The 22,421-nt window shown below is 32.3% G+C and overlaps 1 protein-coding gene across 2 annotated transcripts; it reads right to left on the reverse strand.

The window, feature by feature from the left end:
* Window positions 1-449: 449 nt before the first annotated feature.
* On the reverse strand, window positions 450-5,535 carry LOC112000648 (vacuolar protein sorting-associated protein 2 homolog 2). Of its 2 annotated transcripts, none has more exons than XM_065765553.1 (11): window positions 5,403-5,535; window positions 5,105-5,149; window positions 4,384-4,418; window positions 3,937-3,987; window positions 2,683-2,787; window positions 2,517-2,588; window positions 2,101-2,172; window positions 1,604-1,684; window positions 1,478-1,513; window positions 1,319-1,377; window positions 450-689 (listed from the first exon to the last, which is right to left on the reverse strand). In XM_065765553.1, the coding sequence occupies exons 1-11, from the start codon at window positions 5,434-5,436 to the stop codon at window positions 626-628; spliced, it is 654 nt and encodes a 217-aa protein (XP_065621625.1). In that variant the 5' UTR covers window positions 5,437-5,535; the 3' UTR covers window positions 450-625. The 2 variants fall into 2 exon arrangements, with proteins under 2 accessions (XP_065621625.1, XP_023888568.2); XM_024032800.2 differs by lacking the exon at window positions 3,937-3,987 and adding an exon at window positions 4,242-4,292 and having other exon boundaries at window positions 503-689.
* Window positions 5,536-22,421: the final 16,886 nt, after the last annotated feature.

The raw sequence follows: 22,421 nt of genomic DNA on the forward strand, positions 1-22,421 counted from the left end.
CAACCTGATTTACTCTAGAATTTAATGGAAGTTGTTTTTTTTGGATAAGGTGGTACAAGAAACAATAGTACTCGCTATTTTTTTGCTAAATGAAAAAGGGGGTCTTTGGTTTGGACTTATCGACCCCATGCCACGTGACAGTACTCGTTGTTGCTTCATCTTCACTTTCACAAGGCTCACTTGTTGTGTTTCTATCTCTCTACATCCTCAAGCCCAAATTTGTTCATCTGGTTCATTTCCAAGCTTAAGTCCTCACCCCCTCGTCCTCCTCAAGTCCCTCCTCTTCTTACTATATTTCTCAAGGCACTGATCCAAGTCTTTTCGTCTTTTTGATCTACGTTTCAAGCAAGGAGAGTGCCCCCTACTCATACCACACCTCAAGAACAGATGGCCATTCTTAAGAATCGTTTCTCAAACTACAATTTGATGGAGAGGTGAAGAGGTACGTCTTATAAAGGAGAAGAGGTACGTCTTATAATTGTTTAGCATTGAAAAGTCATTGATCAGTTCTCTTAGATCCCAACCAAAAAACAAAAATAAAAAGGCTAAAATACATATATATGAATCGTCTGGCATGTTTTTATTTACTCTAATGTCACCAAGAATATCACAGCGCTTTCCAAGATCAGATGCGTCGAAGAGAGGCTAACCTCTTCTCAAGATTCTCAACATCAAGAGATTCGGGGGGCCTGCATATAGAAGATATAGATGAGTTAGGATTAAAGGATGAATTTTAATCCTAAATACATTGTCCACAAAAAAATAAAAAATAAATAAATAAATAAAAAGACTAATATAAATCAATGTAAACATATAGTATAAGAGACAAACCAGCTTCCACCAACCCATGACTCGATTATTCCATCTATGTTGATGGATCTTAAGTTTCTTTTGGTAAAAAACAAAGTTGCAATTTTCACAACTATTTGTCAAAGTACCATACCTTCCCCAAACTATACAGGAAAATGGGGCTGTATAGGGTTCAATAAAGTTCAACTTTATTGAACCCTATACAAAACCTCAATAATTTCCATAACTTGTCAATCATATCCTCCAAGGCTCCAACCACAACCCAACCACTGTCTCTCCCCCAAAATCAAATGACTCAAGTCCTCAAAAACAGTCTTGATTCTTCAAGCCACTTGAGCCACTCAACCAGTCCATCTAAGATATCCTCATAACAGTATTTTAAAACTCAAAATTTTGTCATTCAAACACTGAAATTTGATGATATAAGCAATCACACAGTAACATATCTTTGGCAGTGAATCAACGTTCAAACATTTATTCATTTATTTATTTATTCACACATGCATACCTAGTAGCAACATTTTCAACATTCCTTGATGCAATCCGGCCTTTTGGAGCTGAAGATAACTGTTAATTCATACCAGAACCAAACAGTTGTTAAGATTACATTGATCAGAACAAAGAAAAAAGAACATGCAAGGTAATTCAAGATCTCAAAGCAACCAACCTGGGATGCAATACCCACACCAATCTCATCAAGCACCTGCAGAAAAACCATAAAATTAGATACACAAGGGGGAAGGGAATGCAATGGCCCCAATAAGAAGAAAAAAATTCAGGCTGTCAATTGCACCTGGTTAGTCAGCTCCTCTGTTTCCTCCTCAGCCTCATCTTTATCTAAAGTTTCATCAATAGACTCTGACATCATCTCTATCTGGAAAATGGATAATAGAACATGAAAAGCATATATTATAACCACCTGCATTATAGAATGAAAGCACAATACCAACTAGGGAAGAAAAAATGCTCTCCAATGATGTTCTCAAAACTCAATTCAATGACCATATGTAAAGCTTTTTTTGCAGAGAAAATGGGTAGGAATCCTCTTGTGCAGTATGAACTGCGTAAAAAATTCAACCAACCCACAACTTAAGCTGCAGCACATAATGCTTTCCTTTGTGTCTGGGGACACTAATTTGATGGCTTAAGACAAGAACTGGGGCAAGAAGTAAAATGGTGAAACTATAAAGAATCTTCTGAAAAAGCTGAAAGTATCACTACCATCTTTTGTTATTCATTCAAAGGAAAGTGGGGAAAAAAGAAAGAAAGAAATAAATAAATGAGTGTTACCGTCATGTCCATTTGTGCTGACTGCATCTGAAATTCTTTAATCACCTTAGCTTGTTTTGCTGGTGCCATTTGCTGAAAAAGAGAAGCAGAAAGTGATGATATTACTCCCAAAATATAAACAAAAAATACCTCAAGTTGGCCTTTTAACATTAACACTAGATGCTAGACAAAGCAACCTCCTCATAGCAAACATATTCAGGTGTTGAGTACTACACTGGGTTTCAGTTTATAAGTGTCTATGCCAAAGAAGTATAACTGAATAAATTATTCAGACTGAACAAATCTCTTTCTGCGGATCATTTCATATACTTGTCTATACATAATAGAAGCTTGACTGGACAGTGGACAGCAAACCATGGAAATATCAATTTTGATGAATGATATATCTCCTACGTATGATGACCTTTGACAAGTACCTTGTTCATTGCCACCATTGCTTTAGTTGCACCCTTCATTCCAGTAGAAATTGAAGTGCTGGCATACAGTGCCTGCAGAAACAGAGATCAATGTTTAGCAAAATGAAAGAAAGTGTACAAATTCCTATCATTTTAAACACAAGGTTTTTCCAGGAAAAATAGTGACCTGTGTATGAGTTGCAACGCCTCTGATTTGGGCACGACTCCCTTGTAAATTAGTTATCTGTTGACGTAGCCGAACGAGCTGACGAGCTAAGATTCTGGTGGCAGCCTGGATGGTTGAGGTAAAACACATGTTGAGGATATATATAAAAAAAACTGGTAAAATGAAGACCATAACATAAAATTACGTGTTGAGAAATGGAAAAATTAGTTTAATAAAAATTTTAGTGGAAGTGACATAAAGACTGGAGTGAATTGTGTAACCTGATTAAGGTCAAAACTGTGAGTTTGTTGAAAGAATTAGGCTGATTGAGGTAAAATATGTGTTGACAATGAAAACGGAAAAAATGTTGGGACTTGATGAAATTCTCAATATGTATAACAAGTTTGTAACTATTATGAGAACTAGTGGAGGAGGCATCACAAGTAAGCTTCCTATCATAGGTTTGCATCAGGAATCAGCACAAAATCCATATCTCTTTACACTAGTGATGGATGAGCACACTACATCAATTCAAGATAAAGTCCCCTTGGTATACACTTTTTCCATATCATACATTTTTAGTTGATGAAACTAGGTATGGAACTAATGTCAAGTTAGGGAATTTTGAGTCTTTATATCCTAAAAGCTTTCAGCTAGGTAGCATTTAGAGTACATGAAATGTAAGTAAAAGTAGCAGTAAAAATGAAGGGGTTGTAAGACTCATTGATGATCAAGATAAAGTAAATGGAATGTAAGTAAAAGTAGCAATTCAGATGGAGTTATAGGATTCAATCATTAAGAGATACCAAAGAGTGACAATTTTAGATATGTTGGATCTACTAGTGGGGTTGTAACATTTTATCACCTAATGTACATGAGATTGACCTACAATGAACCGCGTGGGAATCAGTCATAACTCATAATATAGGAATTCCTTAGAGTTCTGTTCTATCATTAGTTATGTCATTTTTTCTCAGGTTCTCTCCTATAGAGCATGCAATTTTTTCATGTCTCAAAACCAGAACAAAAAAGCTCATCTAATGCATGCACCCTTGTCTTTATGATCCTTTACTTCAACATAAAGCGATAATCAAGGATACATTTAAAACACTTCAGAAAGAGGTATCATATTGATACAATGTTCAATTCACTAACAGTCACATTTAGATTGACAAATCCTAGCTGTTTCAGCCGTCAATTTACCATAAGGTAACAGCTTACACTCTATGGTATATGAAAATGTGAAAATTATTAAAGCAGGAACAAAAAACTTGCCTCATTTCCAGTTTTAGCTGTTTTCTTGATTTCTGCCACCAATTTCTTCTCCTGAAATTGCATTCCACAGAACAACAATTAAAGAAAGAAATATAACTTTACTTCAACATAAAGCGATAATCAAGGATACATTTAAAACACTTCAGAAAGAGGTATCATATTGATACAATGTTCAATTCACTAACAGTCACATTTAGATTGACAAATCCTAGCTGTTTCAGCCGTCAATTTACCATAAGGTAACAGCTTACACTCTATGGTATATGAAAATGTGAAAATTATTAAAGCAGGAACAAAAAACTTGCCTCATTTCCAGTTTTAGCTGTTTTCTTGATTTCTGCCACCAATTTCTTCTCCTGAAATTGCATTCCACAGAACAACAATTAAAGAAAGAAATATAAGCGAAGATTTTTTAAAAGGAAAAAGTACCCATGAAAAATTCCATACCTCCATCTGAAGAGACGAAATCTCCCGTTCAATACCTACACAAAAGAATGGTGCAGCATCAAGTAATGGTTGCAGTAAGATAGAACTTTACATGTTACAGTTTTCCTTAGTATATGGAAGCTGTTCTATTTAAGCTTTTACAAATTGGCACTATGGGCATGGAGCACTTACTCAACTAAACTTTAATCTGAATTAAATTGGGGTTGGCTTAATGTATCCTCTTCAGTTAATCAGATTCAACTAGCTACTCCATTTTAACCCTATCAAAAATCATACTTTCTCCGATCAAAAAAAGAAAAGAAAAAAGCATACTTCCTCTCACCTCTGTAACCCATTATAGATGCGAAAAATTAGAGATATAGCTCATTCCTAGGTAATAGTAGATGCTAATTGAGCCCCCCTAACTAACTAAATGTCTGTTTGGAAACAGATTTTCTTTTAGCCGTTTAGCAAATTTGCTTATGTATAGCTTTTAAAAACTGGATTTTTTCTGGGTACGACTATACTTTAACAAAATTTGAGCAAATCAACAAATAAAATTTCTGCAAAAGCTAAATCCAAACGCACTATCATTGCCAAAATCAGCATAATAATAAAGATAGATACAAAGAATGGACTTTATGGATTCTGTGCATTGAATGGAAAAAGAAAAAAAAGATTTCATTTTTCTCAGTAAAATTAGTAAAAGGGAAAGAAAAACGTTCATTACATACATACATACCTCTTGTGGCAACAGCCATTTCTCTCTTGCTCGTTCGCAGAGCATCTGTTAGAAACAGAACACAAACCCACTTTTAAAAAAACGTTATACATGAAAATTTAACCGAAAATTGTCAATATCTTGCCGAGAAAGCTTAGAAATTTCCTGTCCTAAAAAACCCAAATTTCGATTTTTTTTTTTTTTTTTTTTGAACTTCGTTTCTTTTTGCAACAATTTCTTGGGAACCAAACACACCCAAAAGAAAAAGAAAAAGAAAAAAAATTGAAGCTAAAATAGTTAGATAGAGAAAAAAGTGGACCTTTGGGCGAGGTTTTCTTCTTGAAGATGTTCATAGTCTCTACTCTTCAGTCTTCAGTGAGAGAGTGGAAAGCAAGGGGAAAAGCAAAAAAATGATCAGTGCTAATGCTGTAGGTGATGCCACTGTGGGAAGACTTTTCTCAGGGCAAGGGAGCGTGCTGTTTTTCTCCACGTGTACCATCCAACGGTAATCAACCAAGTAGCCGTTACAACTGCTCTTTTACTAAAATGTCCCTACTATTTTTTTTTTTTTTTATTCACAATCTCTCTTATCCCCACGTTTGACTGTCCATTTTTTCAAATACTTTACCCCACATCACAACTCATTTCTTTTCTCGACCGAGATGCGTTTGGAAATCGTGATTCTGTGTCCAGGTCTACCTTTTTTTTCTTTTTTTCGATAATTTGTTAAATGATTTTGGGAATTTTTTTATAAAAAAAATTAGCTTCTAGTGTACTTTTGCACTAAAGTCTCATTATCTCTTCTTGTGTGTGTGTGTGTGTGTTTCTTAGGAAAAATTTTTTTTGGAAAGAATGTCCTAAAACAACTCTCAAGTTTAGGGATAGTGGCACTAACACCGCTTGAATTTTTTTTTTTTTAGCATTAATACCTAAACTTCATACATGTGTCAAATAGTTATTTATATTAGTGTATCGTTTAATAAACTAATTTTCTAGTAATGTGACATGCACAACGTGGACAAAAAATAAAAACAAAGCCAATTATTGCAAACCAATTGAGAAGATGAGACAAACTTAGGGTCTCGGAGAGAGAGAGAATGCCATTAGTGATCATGTCGAAGCCAAATTTTGTGGCCTTGCCAGTTGCCACTGGTCGTGCCATTCATGGTCTTGCTTTGAATAAGAAATTGATTAATTGTAGGTTGACATTCTTAACCCATAATCAACTTGAATTATCGTAATTAATTATTTGAGTCAAAGTCTTTTTTGACACCTTCTCAAAAAAAAAAAAAAAAAGTCTTCTTTGACACGATCTCATTTAACCCATAAAATTAAATATCATTTAAAAAAAAAAATATAAACCTACATTTAAATTTTAAAAAAAGAAAAATGTGTAATTAAAAATTTTATAAGGATTAAATTGTAATTTTGATCCAACAAATCCTATTATACCTAAGCTTCTATCCAAACAAGCACAAACTCATTTCTACTTTCTAGTTATAGTAGAGTTGTCATTGCTGCCGATGTTGATGCTGTCTTTTTCTCATCAATGAGTTCTCTCTCATGTTTGGATTTTTTCTCTCTTGCATTGTTTTCATATCATTTCTCCCTTTCTTTGAAGTTCTCCGCAACCAACAACAATTAAAATAGAATCCCAATGACCTTCTTTCATTAACTTTCTCGTGTATCGTCTTCTTCTTCTTCTTCTTCTTCTTCTTTTTTATTTTATTTTATTTTATTTTTTTTTATATATTTTTAATTTTTTTAATTTTTATTTTTTAAGTAGTAGGGAGAGAGAGAGAGAGAGAGAGAGAGAGAGAGAGAGAGAGAGAGAGAGAGTAATGTGACATGCACAACGTGGACAAAAAATAAAAACAAAACCAATTATTGCAAACCAATTGAGAAGATGAGACAAACTTAGGGTCTCGGAGGGAGAGAGAGAGAGAGAGAATTAGACAATGCCATTAGTGATCATGTCGAAGCCAAATTTTGTGGCCTTGCCAGTTGCCACTGGTCGTGCCATTCATGGTCTTGCTTTGAAGAAGAAATTGATTAATTGTAGGTTGACTTTCTTAACCCATAATCAACTTGAATTATCGTAATTAATTATTTGAGTCAAAGTCTTCTTTGACACCTTCTCAAAAAAAAAAAAAAGTCTTCTTTGACACGATCTCATTTAACCCATAAAATTAAATATCATTTTTTAAAAAAAGAAAATATAAACCTACATTTAAATTTTAAAAAAGAAAAATGTGTAATTAAAAATTTTATAAGGATTAAATTGTAATTTTTATCCAACAAATCCTATTATACCTAAGCTTCTATCCAAACAAGCACAAACTCATTTCTACTTTCTAGTTTTAGTAGAGTTGTCATTGCTGCCGATGTTGATGCTGTCTTTTTCTCATCAATGAGTTCTCTCTCATGTTTGGATTTTTTCTCTCTTGCATTGTTTTCATATCATTTCTCCCTTTCTTTGAAGTTCTCCGCAACCAACAACAATTAAAATAGAATCCCAATGACCTTCTTTCATTAACTTTCTCGTGTATCGTCTTCTTCTTCTTCTTCTTCTTCTTTTTTATTTTATTTTATTTTATTTTTTTAATATATTTTTAATTTTTATTTTTTAAGTAGTTAGTGATATTACTCTTTTGGCTAGTGTGGATTGTGGACACTCTATTTTGTACTGATTTATTAAAAATCCCTAGTCTCAATGATGAAAAGTCCCAATCCCTACCAAAATGAATATGACTGGCCTAATCCTCTCTCATCAAGTATAAAAACAAATAAAGTTTTGTTTTTACAACTAAGGTATACTCAACTTTCTATGTTTGAATACATTATAAATAATACTAACCCAACTCTAAACCTCAATCAATAAAAGTACAAGTAAAAAAGTATCACACTAAGATGAAACCAAATGTATCTTCAAGATTTAAAACAAGTTTAGAGCCTACTCTAAAACTTAGGAATAAAAGAATCGACATAATACATTTGTTATGTGTGTACTTAAATATTTTTTATTTTCTATTTAAAATTTTTCTTTTTGATATATAGTTTTTTCTTTTTGTGGATGACTTGATGAATTCTAACATACTGTTTATTTGTCATATATACATGGTAAAAATTATTTGAAAGCGTTACAAATATATAAAACAATAATAAATTTTTAGAATGTAACATTCAACTAAAAAGTCACATAACATTATTTGAAAATTCTATTGTTGTGAGTTCTAGTTAGCTCAATTGATAAATTTTATTGTTGTTGTTAGGACATATGTGGAACTTGTTAGAACATATGTCATTGTAAATTGGCTAATCATTTGACAAAATGCACTTTACTTATAATTGGGTAGATCTAGGATGAGTTTAGTACTTTAAGGAACAAGACTTCAAGTCTAGTATTAAAGTCATGTAAATTTATCTAAGAAAACAAGTGAAAAAGTGGTGTTCATTAAAGTTTGATAGATACCTCGATAGATAAATCTATCAAGGTTTAATGTTTAATTCTTGACAACTCTCGACAAAAGCTGTATCTATCGAGAATTACGAAATTCAAATTTTTAGATTTGTTTTTCGTGCATATTCAAGATATTTGTATAGGGTTTCTTTTCTCACAACCCTAGACATATATAAGGATTATTTTAAAGGTCGTCTAAGGTGATGCAACTTGATGCAAAGTGATTATTCACTTAAATAGGGACCGGAGACAATTTGCTCTAGTCTATCTTTCTCTTGTAGAAGCTGCTGCGTCTTTACGATAAGGGTTTTGTAACTAAGGAGCTTCTTGATCTTCATCGTATGGATGAACTGAAAAACTTTGTAACCAACATCTTTCTCAAGTTGGTGTGTTAGTCACATACTTAGATCCGTGCATTGATTGGTTAGTTATGTACTGGGAACTGTGCATTGAAAGGAGAGATTGCCTCTACATTACAAGTCCAATTATGTATTGAGGTAAGGGTTCAACTGTTGATTGGTATTAGGTACTAGTATTCATTTTACTTGTAACTGCTTATTTTGATAATAGTAGATTCTTAGGAGTGGTGACCTTAAATTCACCCAGTAGGGTTTTGCCTCGGTGGTTTTCTCCATTTGTAAACAAATCACCTGTGTTAAATTTAATTTCTGCTGCATTTAGTTTAATTGATGATTTGTTTGTACTACCTCGTGTATTGCATATAATTTAATCTAATTAATTAACTTAAATAATTAATTGATTTAATTTACCAAATGGGTCAATACATTCTTGACCTATCAGTTGTCGAATAAGAGATTTGGACTTCAAGCTCACTTATACTAAAAACTATTTGGGGTCTTTAAATTCAAGACCAATGTCATTTATTATATTCTTAACCAGTGGAACCACACACTGCATACCCATATTGGTTTTGACGTCGAAATAGATTGGTCTCAATATTGAGACCAAATTGAATAAGACTAGAACTTGTGGTGTGACCGAATTTTAAAACAAATGGCTCATATGGCCATTTAAATGGTTGGTATTAGGTACTAGTATTCATTTTACTTGTAACCGCTTGTTTTGATAATAGTAGATTCTTGGGGGTGGTGACCTTAAATTCACCCAGTAGGGTTTTGCCTCGGTGGTTTTCTCCATTCGTAAACAAATCACCTGTGTAAAATTTAATTTCTGCTGCATTTAGTTTAATTGATGATTTGTTTGTACTACCTCGTGTATTACATATAATTGAATCTAATTAATTAACTTAAATAATTAATTGATTTAATTTACCAAATGGGTTAATACATTCTTGACCTATCAGTTGTCGAATAAGAGATTTGGACTTCAAACTCACTTATACTAAAAACTATTTGGTGTCTTTAAATTCAAGACCAATGTCATTTATTATATTCTTAACCAGTGGAACCACACACTGCATACCCATATTGGTCTTGACGTCGAAATAGATTGGTCTCAATATTGAGACCAAATTGAATAAGACTAGAACTTGTGGTGTGACCGAATTTTAAAACAAATGGCTCATATGGCCATTTAAATGGTTAGAATTTGTTTCAACAATCGAGTCATCATAATCTTTGAACATGATCAACTACTCTGAAAAAGTTTTTAGATCATGAGATCCAAATACTCAAGATGGATGTCAATTTTCAAAGATATGAAAATTGATATAAACTTGGTTTGATAAGACTAGAACTTGTGGTGTGACCGAATTTTAAAACAAATGGCTCATATGGCCATTTAAATGGTTAGAATTTGTTTCAACAATCGAGTCATCATAATCTTTGAACATGATCAACTACTCTGAAAAAGTTTTTAGATCATGAGATCCAAATACTCAAGATGGATGTCAATTTTCAAAGATATGAAAATTGATATAAACTTGGTTTGACATCAATAGTTTTTCATATTCCCTATCTTCGAATAAGAACATCGAATCTAATGGACCGTTTTGATCCATTGATTCATTGGCAATTTTTTGCCTTTCAAAATTACACTTCTTAAGATTAAAATCAAGGGACACTTCATGCCCCCTGAATTTTAATTCTTGAGTTTGAACCTTTAGTGAAATTTCATGAAGACATTGACATATCTCATGAAATTCTTTCCATAGTATCTCATTACGTTCATATAATTTTGGAATGATTAACGTTCTCGATTTCTTTCAAAAACTTCATTTGGGTCAAGATGATCCACAAAGTTGAACTTGAATCTTTAGGCAGGTTCCAAATGGCCACTTTTTCTTTAATTTAATTTCACTTGCACTTGCACTTGCACTTGACCTCTTCTTCTTCTTCTTCTTCTTCATGTTCATCTAATATGGCCATGTTTTCTTTAATACGGCCATAGATTGCATCAAGTGCAACTCTTAAAAACCTAGCCAATTTGGCATACCATCTTTCACTGTGGCTGCCAATTATTTATTTGACAAAAATAAATTCTTGGTTGATGAATTTATTCTTGTAATGTGTGGGTTTCGAACAATGTGTGGAGAAGTCTTCTGGCAGCTAGGGATCTAATTAAGGAAGGTTCGAAGTGGCAGGTTGGGGATGGAAGATATATTAATGTTTCAAATCATAAATGGTTGACACATGAACCAATTTTGGGAGAAGTTTAGCCTAATTTGTTGGTGAAGGACTTGATTCATGAAGCCGTTGGACAATGGGATAGGACAAGGTGTTTGATCTTTTTGCTCATAAGACACGCGTGGAAATTCTGCAGATGCCACTGTCAAGGCTGTCCTTATGAGATAAACTGGTTTGGAAGGAAAACAGGTCTCAAAGTTTCTTTGTTAAAACAACATATTAGGTCGCACTTCGTATGGGATAGTAACAACGAGTTGAGCACTCTAGTTTGATGGCAGAACGTAAAATTTGGAGAAAGTTGTGGAGCTTAAATGTACTGCCTAAAGTAAGAATGTTTGTATAGATGGCATATTCAAATGTTTTGCTGACTCGGGATAATTTGTATCGCCGAAAGATTGACATTGATCCAAGATGTGAATTCTTTTGCCAACACTAGAGTCCGTTGCCCAATTGCTTTGGGAATGTCCTTTTGCACAAAAATTATGGTCACTTTGCAGAGGGAAGCTTCAAAAATGTTCAAATGATGCTCAAGATATATTCATACTTTTTAGGTGGTTGATGGACAAACTTTCTCAACAGGAGCCGGAACGAGGGGCGGTGATAGCTTGGGCAATTTGGAATGCTCAAAATAAATATTATTTTGAACGTATCCAAATTCAACCCAAGTCTATTCTTGATGGAGCACTTGGTTTTTTGCAAGAGTATCAACATTTGGTAGTTGCTCAACCAAGCAATTGAATGTGATCTGATAGTTTCTGCATATCTGATGTGTTTCTGCATAGTGTTACTTTTCTGCATAATTTTTTGTTTCTGCAGAAACTGTTTTGTTTTTCTGCATATTTGTTGCTTCTGCAGTATAGGTCTGGTAATGTTGTTATAGTTGTCCGACTCCTTTGCTTGTTTTATAGGTTTCTATGTATTGTTTTTGAATTCTGCAGAAGTTGCTTTCTGCATAATTCTGCATTATTGTTCTGCTGTTAGCAGTTAGCAGAGGGTTAAATACCCCTGTTTGTCTATGTAATATTCTAATGTAATGGTGTGGTCTATGTAGAAATAGTTTGTTTTTCTGCATAATTGTTTTGCTGTTAGCAGAGGTTCAAAGGTTTAGGTTCCCCTATTTTGTTTGTAGGGTTCTTATGTACTCTTTGCATATTTTATCAAATAAAATTTCTATCTTTTATCTCAAAAAAGAAAAAGAAAAAAAGAAGACATGTTGCCTTGAAGAAGTTCTCTTTTTCTCTTTGATGTGTTTGGCTGTCTTCTTCTTCTCGCCAAAGCCTTATTTAGTAGGCATGGAGGGAAGTTTTTTCCAGCCCAAAATCTACCCCCGCAAAACAAGGGAGGGGTGGTCATTGGTAGGAATTAACTATTCCATCTTCCATGCAATGTGACAAGTGTTTTCCACATAGCATTTTTGCCAAAAGGCACATGTCATTGTTAATATACTCCTACATGTTACGCCAACCAAGTCGCATGAGTATTTTTTTTAGTACTACATTTAGCTTTATGCCGACAAATAATTATAGGGTAAATAATAACCATATCTTTGTCTTGAAATTATTTTTATGATATAAACAAGAGGTTCTTGTTAGCTTAATTGTCATGGCAATGGCACCACCTTCATCTATAATCATCATATATGCAACAATAATTTTCACCTCTAATCATCACATATGCAAACATATTTCCAAAACTATCTAAATATTTTACTCATATATGCAACAACAACATGTACAAACATAATATATTTTGTCTTTAATCTCTGATAGGTATCGAACATCATAAAATTTATTTAAATGTTATACCTAAATATATTTTAACGTTAGAAATTATGTTCTAAATTTAATAGAGATTCACAAATAGTAAAGTGAGTTGCTACTTTATATATCTATTTAAATTTATCCATATAACTTTCCATTTGTGAAGTATAATTTAAATTCATACTCCAAGTATTAGTGGTAATCATAAGAGTATTTTATATGTTTTGATATCTTCTCTTCAGTTTTTTGGATAACATAATTAGTAACTCATTAATTGTTTATTGGAATAATTTTTTTTTTTTAAATTGTAATTATATGATTTGTGAACCTCCTCACTTGTGTATAAAGCCTACTTTTATATATTAAAAACTCATGATTATGTTTAAATATATATTTATGTTATAACTTATGTTCTAAATTCAATAGAGATTTACAAATAATAAAGTGTGAGTTGCTAATTTTATTTATTTTAAATATTACCCATATAAGTTTCCATTTATAGAGTGTAATTTAAAATTCATACATTCAAGTATATAAGTTTAAATAGTCAATAGTTTAAAACCCTTGTATTTGTTTTTTCGTTAGATGTATTTAAATTTTTTGTGATGGTTTTTTTTTTCATAGGATACTTGATTATTTCTAACATATAATGTTTACTTTTTCATATACATTTGTAAACCAAAATAAACTTCAGTGTTGTTATTGAAAGCTGAATATACTAAAAAGATGCATGGTAACCAAATAAAAAAGGGTAAATTATGTTCAACCTAGTATGATTTAACAACAATGCATTGAGACAAAACTGATAGAAAAATGAATGGAAAATGAATTTTCTTGATCCTTATTAACTATTGTTTTAGGTTTGATTTTGAGTTTGACCCATACTTCCATAGGATGTCTAATCATGTTTAATGTCCCATACCTAACCATATTAATTGCATTTTCAGTTAAGCTCCATTCTCAAGTACGATCTACCAACTATTTTGTTAAAATTATGGTTCATCAATCAGAATCTATGATTCTAGTTGCAATCAATACAATTTATCAACTTTTTGATTGTTGGAATTCAAGATTATTTACAATCTTTGCAAGTTTCAAAAAGTCCGTGGATGGATTTTTGAATTGGGATACAATTTTGTCATTGGAGTTTTAAATTGGTATTGAATTTTTTATTAAAAAATATCTAAAATATTTTTATAAAATTCTACATTTAAATATCTTTTCTTATATTTTTAAATTATTTCAAAAAATAGTTTTATTAAATTTATGAATCTTCAGTGTTAAAATAAAAAAATAACAAAAAAAAAAAATACATTGGATAATTGAACAAAATTAAAGTGATAGAATTGAATTGAATTGAATTTTAGGAAAATTTAGTGTGTGTAATTTTAATTAAGCCTATAAAATGTTAATGTATATGTATATGTATATGTTTACGTTTATGTTTCTGAACGTTTTATTCAATATTGTATTCAAAGCAAATGGTTGTTCATTTTCTAAACTGTATCCCTTTTAAGATTAATAAATGGTATGTGAAAAGTAAACATGATAGAATTAATTAAGCATGATAAAAAACGTAAAAATTTAAAATTAATATTGAAAATTAAAATCCATTAGTCACATATATACTTGAGGTGTATATGTTAAGTTTTTCTTAACCATTTGTTTTGAGTGTTTGGATTTTAGACAAATTTCTCTATTTGAAGGTCATATATTACTTGAAAATGGTGTTTGGGTTCTTGGGCCCAAGATTTTCCTGTTTTATGAAAAACAAATGAGTCTTAAAGCCCAATATTTAAATAGTTAAAAGAATAGGCCCTTAGGCCAAGAATTAGGACATTTATTTATTTTTATTTTATAAATTTTTCTAAATTTGAAGATCATATTTTGCTTATTCATGTTCTCTCTCTCTCTCTCTCTCTCTCTCTCTCTCTCTCTCTCTCATCCTTTTTTTTTAAAAATAGTTTTGCCCCTTTTCGGGCTTGTAACATCTTTCTCTTTTTCAAAAAGAAATGGATTGTCTCGATCATGTAAATTTTTGCATCCTGTACAAAATGAGAATAAGTAGGTAATTGAAGAGGGCCTTAGTGTCATGGATAAATCATAAATGAGCATGCAAACATATTTGGACTTCCTTAGCGTCCCCTCTATTATAAAGAGTGGGATTGCCGTCCTTGATATTCCAATGACAATGCTTAACATACCTTTCCCAACTTCTTTTGTATTTGGAAAATGCACCAACTAGAGACACAAAAAATAGGATATCAACACCATGTAAAAATTTTCTTATATTTAAAAAAATAAATTAATTAATTTTATGAATTTTTATAGTGTAATATTTGCTTTTGTTTTTTGTTTTTTGTTTTTAAAAAAAACATCTTAGTTGCTTAATGGTGATCATCTAACAAAATTGAATAAAATTAAAAGTTAAAGGATTAAATTGAACAAAATCAAAGTTACAAAAATGAATTGAATTTTGGGCAGTTTAAAGGGTATAATTTTAATTTAGCCTATAAAAATTTAATGTATATGTATATGTTTATATTTATATTTATGTTTATCAAGTTTTTATAAAATGTTATATATAAAGATGGTTACTAATTTTATCCTATCACTTTAGGATTTTTAAAATAATATATGAAAAGTAAACGTGATATGTTTAAATTGATTAAATATCTTAAGTAAAAATATAAATTAAAGAAAAATATTGAAATATAAAAAGTCATTGAGTGCATATATACTTGTGGTGTAAGTTAATTTTTTCTTTGTCATTCATTTTGAGTGTTTGATATCTAAACAAATTTCTATATTTGAAGTTCAGCTTTTGCTTATTTGTGTCCTATTTAATGTTATCTTATTTCACATGTTTTGACATGTTAAAAAAATTGACTTTTTGATTCTTTTACAAGCACCATAGGCATGGTGGTGTATGATCTTGGTAGAAGGTGTAATGGGTGAAATGATGGTGATTGAATTTCATATAAGTAAGGTCGACTTGAAGTTGAGATTGAAAGTGTGAATGAGGTTTTATAACCACTGAAGGTAAATTTTACCTCTTGAAGTAAATGAATTTTGGAGACAGATTTCTGAAAATGAGTGTGATATGAATTGAAAGTGAGAATGAGATTTTATGATGATTTAAGGTATTTTCTCTATATCATTTTGAAATGAAATAACCAAGCTCGGAGGTTTTCTTTTAAAAACCTTTGTATGGCTCGTGATGGCACTTGATATGATTGTGAGGAATTTTGAAATTGAGGCAGTTGAAATTGTATGATTGTGAAAGGGATATGACTTTCTCTCAAAATTTGGTTGTGGGGTATTTTTGAAAATCTTGCCTTTAGGGCATTTTTTGGAAATACTTTTGGGCTTTTGGCCTAATTCGGAAAATTTTGATATTTTATAAAACTTCGAGTTTTTAGATTTGAAAATTTGAAGGACTTCTTTATTTGTGAATGATTTTGGGCTTTCAAGCCTTAATTTCAAAAAGGACCTATCACTTGAAAAATGTTTTTGGAATTTTTGGACCAATCTTTGATAGAATATATTATTTGAAAAAGGTCATTGGGCTCTTAGGCCCAAGGTTTTCTTTTTTTGTGAAACTTTTTGAGTCTTGGAGCCTAGTAATACTTATATGGTTAAGAGAATGGGTCCTTAGGCCAAGATTTGATTGTTTGGAAAAACTCTGGGCTTTTGGGCCTAAGAATTAATCCTTCTTGAAAATAGGTTTGTTTTGAAGTTAGGCATATATGATGCAAATTTTTGTTAAGAGTTATCTTTGGAAATGTGGGCTTTGGGATCAAAATTTTGTTTGATTGTTATTTTTAAGGGTAGGCTTTGATTGGAGTATCTTATCTTTGAATGTGCAGAAATTTTTGTCTGCATAGAAATTTTGTTTATGCACAATTTTGTGTGTTTTGAATTTCGTTTATGTTGAACTTCTGTATTTTTATCTTTGGGGAAGGTGGGCTTTGGGTCCAAAATTTCATTTAATTGTTATTTTTAAGGGTAGGCTTTGATTGAATTGTCCTATCCTTGAATGTACAAGAATTTTTGTTCGTGCACAATTTTGTGTGTCATGAATTTTGTTCATGTTGAATTTTTGTATGTGCCATGCATGGGATTTGTGCTTGTAGATAGAACAAATGGGAGTATGCCTCTAGTGTGGATATGTTTAAAACTAGACAAGTGAATGTTTCTAAGTTTTCACGATGTTTTTGGACTTTCAATTACGGCTATGAGATCTTTTGATTGATTAAAAAGTCAAATATTTATATTTTAAGCCTATGGTTAATTCTAACCTAAGGGATGTGCATAATTAGCACTAGATATTTGGACAGATTGCCTGCATACTTTTTTAGGGGAGAATCAGGTACAAATGTCGTTAAAATGAATAAGAAAAACTTACGGTTAATGATGATAAAGATCCCTAGTCAAGGTGGAAGATGAAACACAAACCCAAAAACATATACCCAATTAACACAAAACACATACACGGCTGTCAAGTGTCAAAAGACTCAAAACAGTATAAAATAATATAATATTTTAACATATGCAAGTTGTAAAGCACAGCAAGACATATAGAAAGTTGTAGAAGACTCAAATTCAAAAGCATAAACACAAATGGTGAAATATCTCTGCACAATGAGTAAGACTGGAACCTAGAAGTGAAAAGTGGAGTTTCGCTATGGCTTAGGTAGCGATTGGAGTGGTAGGCCAGCAAGTTTTGGAGGCAAATAGACAATTCAGGTGGAGACTGACGGTGGCAGCGTAAAGATATAAATATATGGACAAAGTTTAGTTACAAAATTAGTTGTAGCCTAAGGTTATAACTTACTCAATAAAATAAAATTATTATATTTTGAAAATCTAACAATTGAATTGTGTGTTCTTTACGCTCTCAATATACATGTCAAATTTTGTCTAATGGATATTATTTATTATATGATCTACAAGCTTATATTTTATGTATAATTTTAAATTACAAAAAATTGCAATTTAAATAATTTATTAATGACATAGTTATACAGTTAGATTTCAAATATGTAATAATGTTTATTTTATTGATTAAGATTATAGTCTTAGGTACAACTAATTTTGTAGCTAAATTTTATCCTAAACAAATATGATCAGCTTTTTCATAAAAGCAAATATTTGAATTTTTATACCAGATCTCATTTACAAAAAGTTTTTCTTTTTGGTGGATAATATTGCTGATTTGAGATTTGTTTGTTTGTTTGTTTTTTTTTTTTAATTTTTTAATTTTTTATATTATCAAATTTGGATGGGCTATGGCAATGAATGGGCTGGATTTTTTTTGGGTTCCCTTATCACTTTTTTTTTTTTTTTTTTTTTTCTAAAAAATTGTCGCAACAATTTTAAAATGAGAGGTGTTACATCCACAACATTTTTATATTTTCACAACAAATCATAGATAGTAAGTTGTTATTGGTCAAATTNTCCACAACATTTTTATATTTTCACAACAAATCATAGATAGTAAGTTGTTATTGGTTCAAATTTGAACCTACACTAAGATTACTTTTTTGCCCAATAATAATTACCAATAACAACTTGTCACTTAAAATTTGTTGTAAAAATGTTGTGAAAATATTAGGATATATCATTTATTTTTTAAAATTTGAGGAGGCCCAAATGGATTTAAGGGAAGAGAAAGTCCTAAGTAAAACCAGTACTATTTTTTCCTTAAAATCTAGGGGGCCAATAAGTAAAATGAGAGAGAATTTAAGATAATTTTAAAATCTAATAGCACTGTTGATAGGAACATCAAAAAGTTGGGTTTATGGCCCCTTGTCCCCCTCTAGCTTCGCCACTACTTGCCTTTTGCTTTTCTTCAACATATAGTGATCATCTCATCATCAAGGATACATCTAAAACACCTCATAAAGCGGTTATATTGATACAAGGTTTTTTTTGGAGAAAAGCGTTGATACATGGTTAAATTCACTAACATTCACTTTTTATTTTGATTCCTTTGTTTATTTTGGGAATCCACTACATTGACATTTAGATTGACAAATTCTACCTGTTTCATCCCAATTTTCCATAAGGTAACAACTTACGTTCATTGGTGTATGAAAATATGAAAGTTATCAAAGCAGGAACAAAAAACTTGCCTCATTTCTTTTAGATGTTCTCTTGGTTTCTGCCACCAATTTCTTCTCATGAAATTGCGTTCCACTGCCTTCCACAGAGAAAAAATTGCAGTAAGATAGAATTTACATTTTGCAGTTTTCCTTAGTATGTGAACCATCCAATTGTGTTTTTTGTGTGGAGAAACCTCTAATTAGTAATTACCTCCTAATTAACTGTTGCTTTTACAAAGAAAGAATGAATCAAAGAAAGAATTAATGAAGGAATATGAAAAGAAAGAATGGATCAAAGAACACAAAATTGATCTAATAGCCCCAGTTTTATTTGGGATGCACTCTAATTTATTGGTTGAAGTTATAGGGCTATGCGAACTTGGTGAAATACTATTGAGGCAAAATGCAAATTTTCTTTCCTGCAATGTAAAGACTGGTGTGCTATGGTACATTCATATTCCAAGGTTCGGTTGTAACACTGAAGTCTTATTTTACATTGGTATGTAGTCTACTATTAATTTCTAGGTTTCAATTAGGAGTAAAGGTTTGAGGCTCCTATTTTTCTTCCCTTTTTGTTTTGTTTTTTTCTTTCTAGATTATTTATTTATCTTTTTATTTTTATGGTAATCCATAGTCTAATGTTTGATCATTTAATTAGTACTATTTTGAATTAAATGCAAGATGCTTATATTAAAGTTGAAGTTGAGAGAGAATTCAATTAGATTCTAATTGAACTCAAAATTTATGACAAGTGTTGGTCTAGCTGTCCTATTATTTGATGTCAAGTGTCTTTAGATTTTAAATATACCCTGTTTTTGTATCTAATGTCATTCCATCCTGTAAAGAAGGAAAATTCCCAACCGATCACAAGCTGACACGTCATACTACCAAGTCTACAAAATGCAGCCAATTACAAAACACCACATGTTGCTGCTAGGTTTTACTATTACTATTCAAAAGCCAACAGAAATTTACCAAGTGTCATGCAAGAACCAATTATGCATCAGCTCGTGCAAGCGATGACATAAGCAACCTCGCACGTGCAAGCGATGACATAAGCAGCCTCGCACGTGTAAGCAATGACCTAAGCAACCTCACACGTGTAAGCGATGACATAAGCGAACCAATCAGATTGTGACATGTGTCACCAATCAGACTCCGCCATGTGTCGCTCATCCACCTCAAAACTCCTATAAATAGAAACCTTCCTGAGACATTTAGGAGGACACCAAGCCATCTGAAGCACTCAAAAGTCCAGAAGCTCTGCCGGAACCAAGCTCTAAAGCCTCCAAGAACTTCAAGAACTTCAACTTCGAATACGAAGAACATTCGGAGGAAAATCATCCAAATCATCCGCCTAGATCCAAAAGTTTGCAGAAATCAAGCCTAAAGTGTCCGAAAACATCAACAAATCACAAATTAGTGAAGCTCTACGGATCCAAGCTCCTAAAACCCCGAAGAACTTCCACCATAAACCTTCGAAGACGAATAACACACGAAGAACGTGAAGAATAAAGGATTTCTAACAAGCTCATAGCCGGAGATTCATTGTAATTTCGTTTCAGCAATCTTCGATCCATCTCTCAACCAAATTGAAGGATATTTTGTGTTCAAGTCACAATCACATTACCACAAATCCAAATCAATAAGTCTTGCAAGGAGATCGAATCAAAGGATCACTCTTTTGTAATCAAAGAGAATTGTACCACACATATTCAATACAAATTCGCATTTGTGCAACTATTTTACTTGTTTGATTTATTTCGAACTAGAAATTTAGTCGTCTACATATTCTGGCACGCCCAGTGGGACATCTTTGCCTCTCATCTCTTTCTCCTTCAAAAGAAATTCGACATTATTTTGCTACCAACTTCAATGGCCTCTAGCAAGAATGTTCGAAAATCAGTAGTTGATGCTTCCAGTGCTGATGATTATGTCGACCCAATCACTCGTAGTCGATCCAAAGCTCTTGATCGACTTCAACCAAGCATTGGCATTAAAAGCACCAGGATAGGTCAATTGAGCCTATATCGGCGCTTTTTAGCACTATAGCGGCGTTTTTAAACTTTGCTATAGGTTAATATTTTGTAGTGAATGAACCCAACATAGGTATATATATATTACGCACACACTAATCATATATAGTTAATAAACTTATAGTACAAGCAGGAGACTTGATTTGCACATAAAATAGAATTGAGCTTGGACCTATGCTATTGAACTAATATATCTCTAACATCTATAATAGGGATGTCCACGGGTAGGGATGGCAATTTTTGCCCGACCCGCGGGTATCCGGCCCTGCCCGACCCTAATGGGCCGGGTTTTACCCGGTCCGATTAGGAATAGGGTCGGGTATGGGTTTAAAAAAAAAAACCCGAAGCGGGTCCGGGTCGGGTCCGGGTTTTATGAAAAAAATCCGGACCCGACCCGAAACCCGCCCCGTTTAAAAACCCGGTACCCTAAATTACAAAAATACCCTCAATATATATATAAACCTAAATCTAACCCTAATCAGGTAATCCCTCATTTCTATTTTCTTCAGCCTCCCTCGCCTCCCTGCTCCCTCCCTCAGTCAGATCCTCTTCACTCGCCTCCCTCGCCTCCGTCTGATCCTCCGTCGCCTCCCTCGCCTCCGTCTGATCCTCACTCGCCTCCGTCGCCTCAGTCCGATCCTCACTCGCCTCAGTCCGACCCTCACTCATTTCAGCCTCCCTCAGTCCGATCCTCACAACTGATATTTGTGAATGTTTCTTCTGTTTTGTTTACTTTCCTTTCCTTTTTTTTTTTTTTTTTCAATTTGTATTTATAGAAATATTTGATTTTGGGCTGTTGCAGGTTTGGAAATGTTACATTCAAAATGTGGGAAATCATTATTCGGTAGATTTGTTTTTGTTACCATTATGGTGATATTGATTGATTCTTTTATCCATTTATGGAACCAGTTGTATTTTTATGATTTAAATAATGCTCCTAATTTTGCAATTTCACAAACCCATTCTTCTGGTGAAGCTGTTGATGCAGTTTCCTTTCTTAAAAAAAGAAAAAGAAAAAGAGATTTATGGTAAATGGTATATCCTTTATTTTGTACCTTTTTCTGTAAGGAAGTATTGAATATTTTTGGAAATAATGGTTTGTGAACCTTCCTTTGATTTTTTTATGGCACCAATGAATTGAGTTATGGGGATTTTTATCTTTCTCCTTTTTCTCTGTTGATGTTGATAGAATTTTCTTTTTTGGGCTGAGATTCTTTTCTTCTTGTATGATGCTTGTTAGGGTCATAGAAATTTGATGCTTTGAAGAATGCATTCCTTGGATCAATTTGTGATTACTGGCTTTATATTATAGTTTCATTTCATTTTGTACTTATTTTCGTTTTGCCTGAGTTTTACTGCACTAAAGCTC

This window comes from Quercus suber, unplaced genomic scaffold (assembly GCF_002906115.3).
Source record: "Quercus suber isolate HL8 unplaced genomic scaffold, Cork oak 2.0 scaffold_637, whole genome shotgun sequence".
In the NCBI taxonomy this organism is placed as follows: Eukaryota; Viridiplantae; Streptophyta; class Magnoliopsida; order Fagales; family Fagaceae; genus Quercus; species Quercus suber.

Coding starts and splice junctions, on each gene's coding strand:
- LOC112000648 (XM_065765553.1), bottom strand. CDS start 5,436: ATGAACATCTTCAAGAAGAAAACCTCGCCCAAAG. Junction 5,150..5,402: donor GAAGAAAACCTCGCCCAAAG/GTCCACTTTTTT, acceptor TGTTTCTAACAG/ATGCTCTGCGAACGAGCAAG. Junction 4,419..5,104: donor AATGGCTGTTGCCACAAGAG/GTATGTATGTAT, acceptor TCTTTTGTGTAG/GTATTGAACGGGAGATTTCG.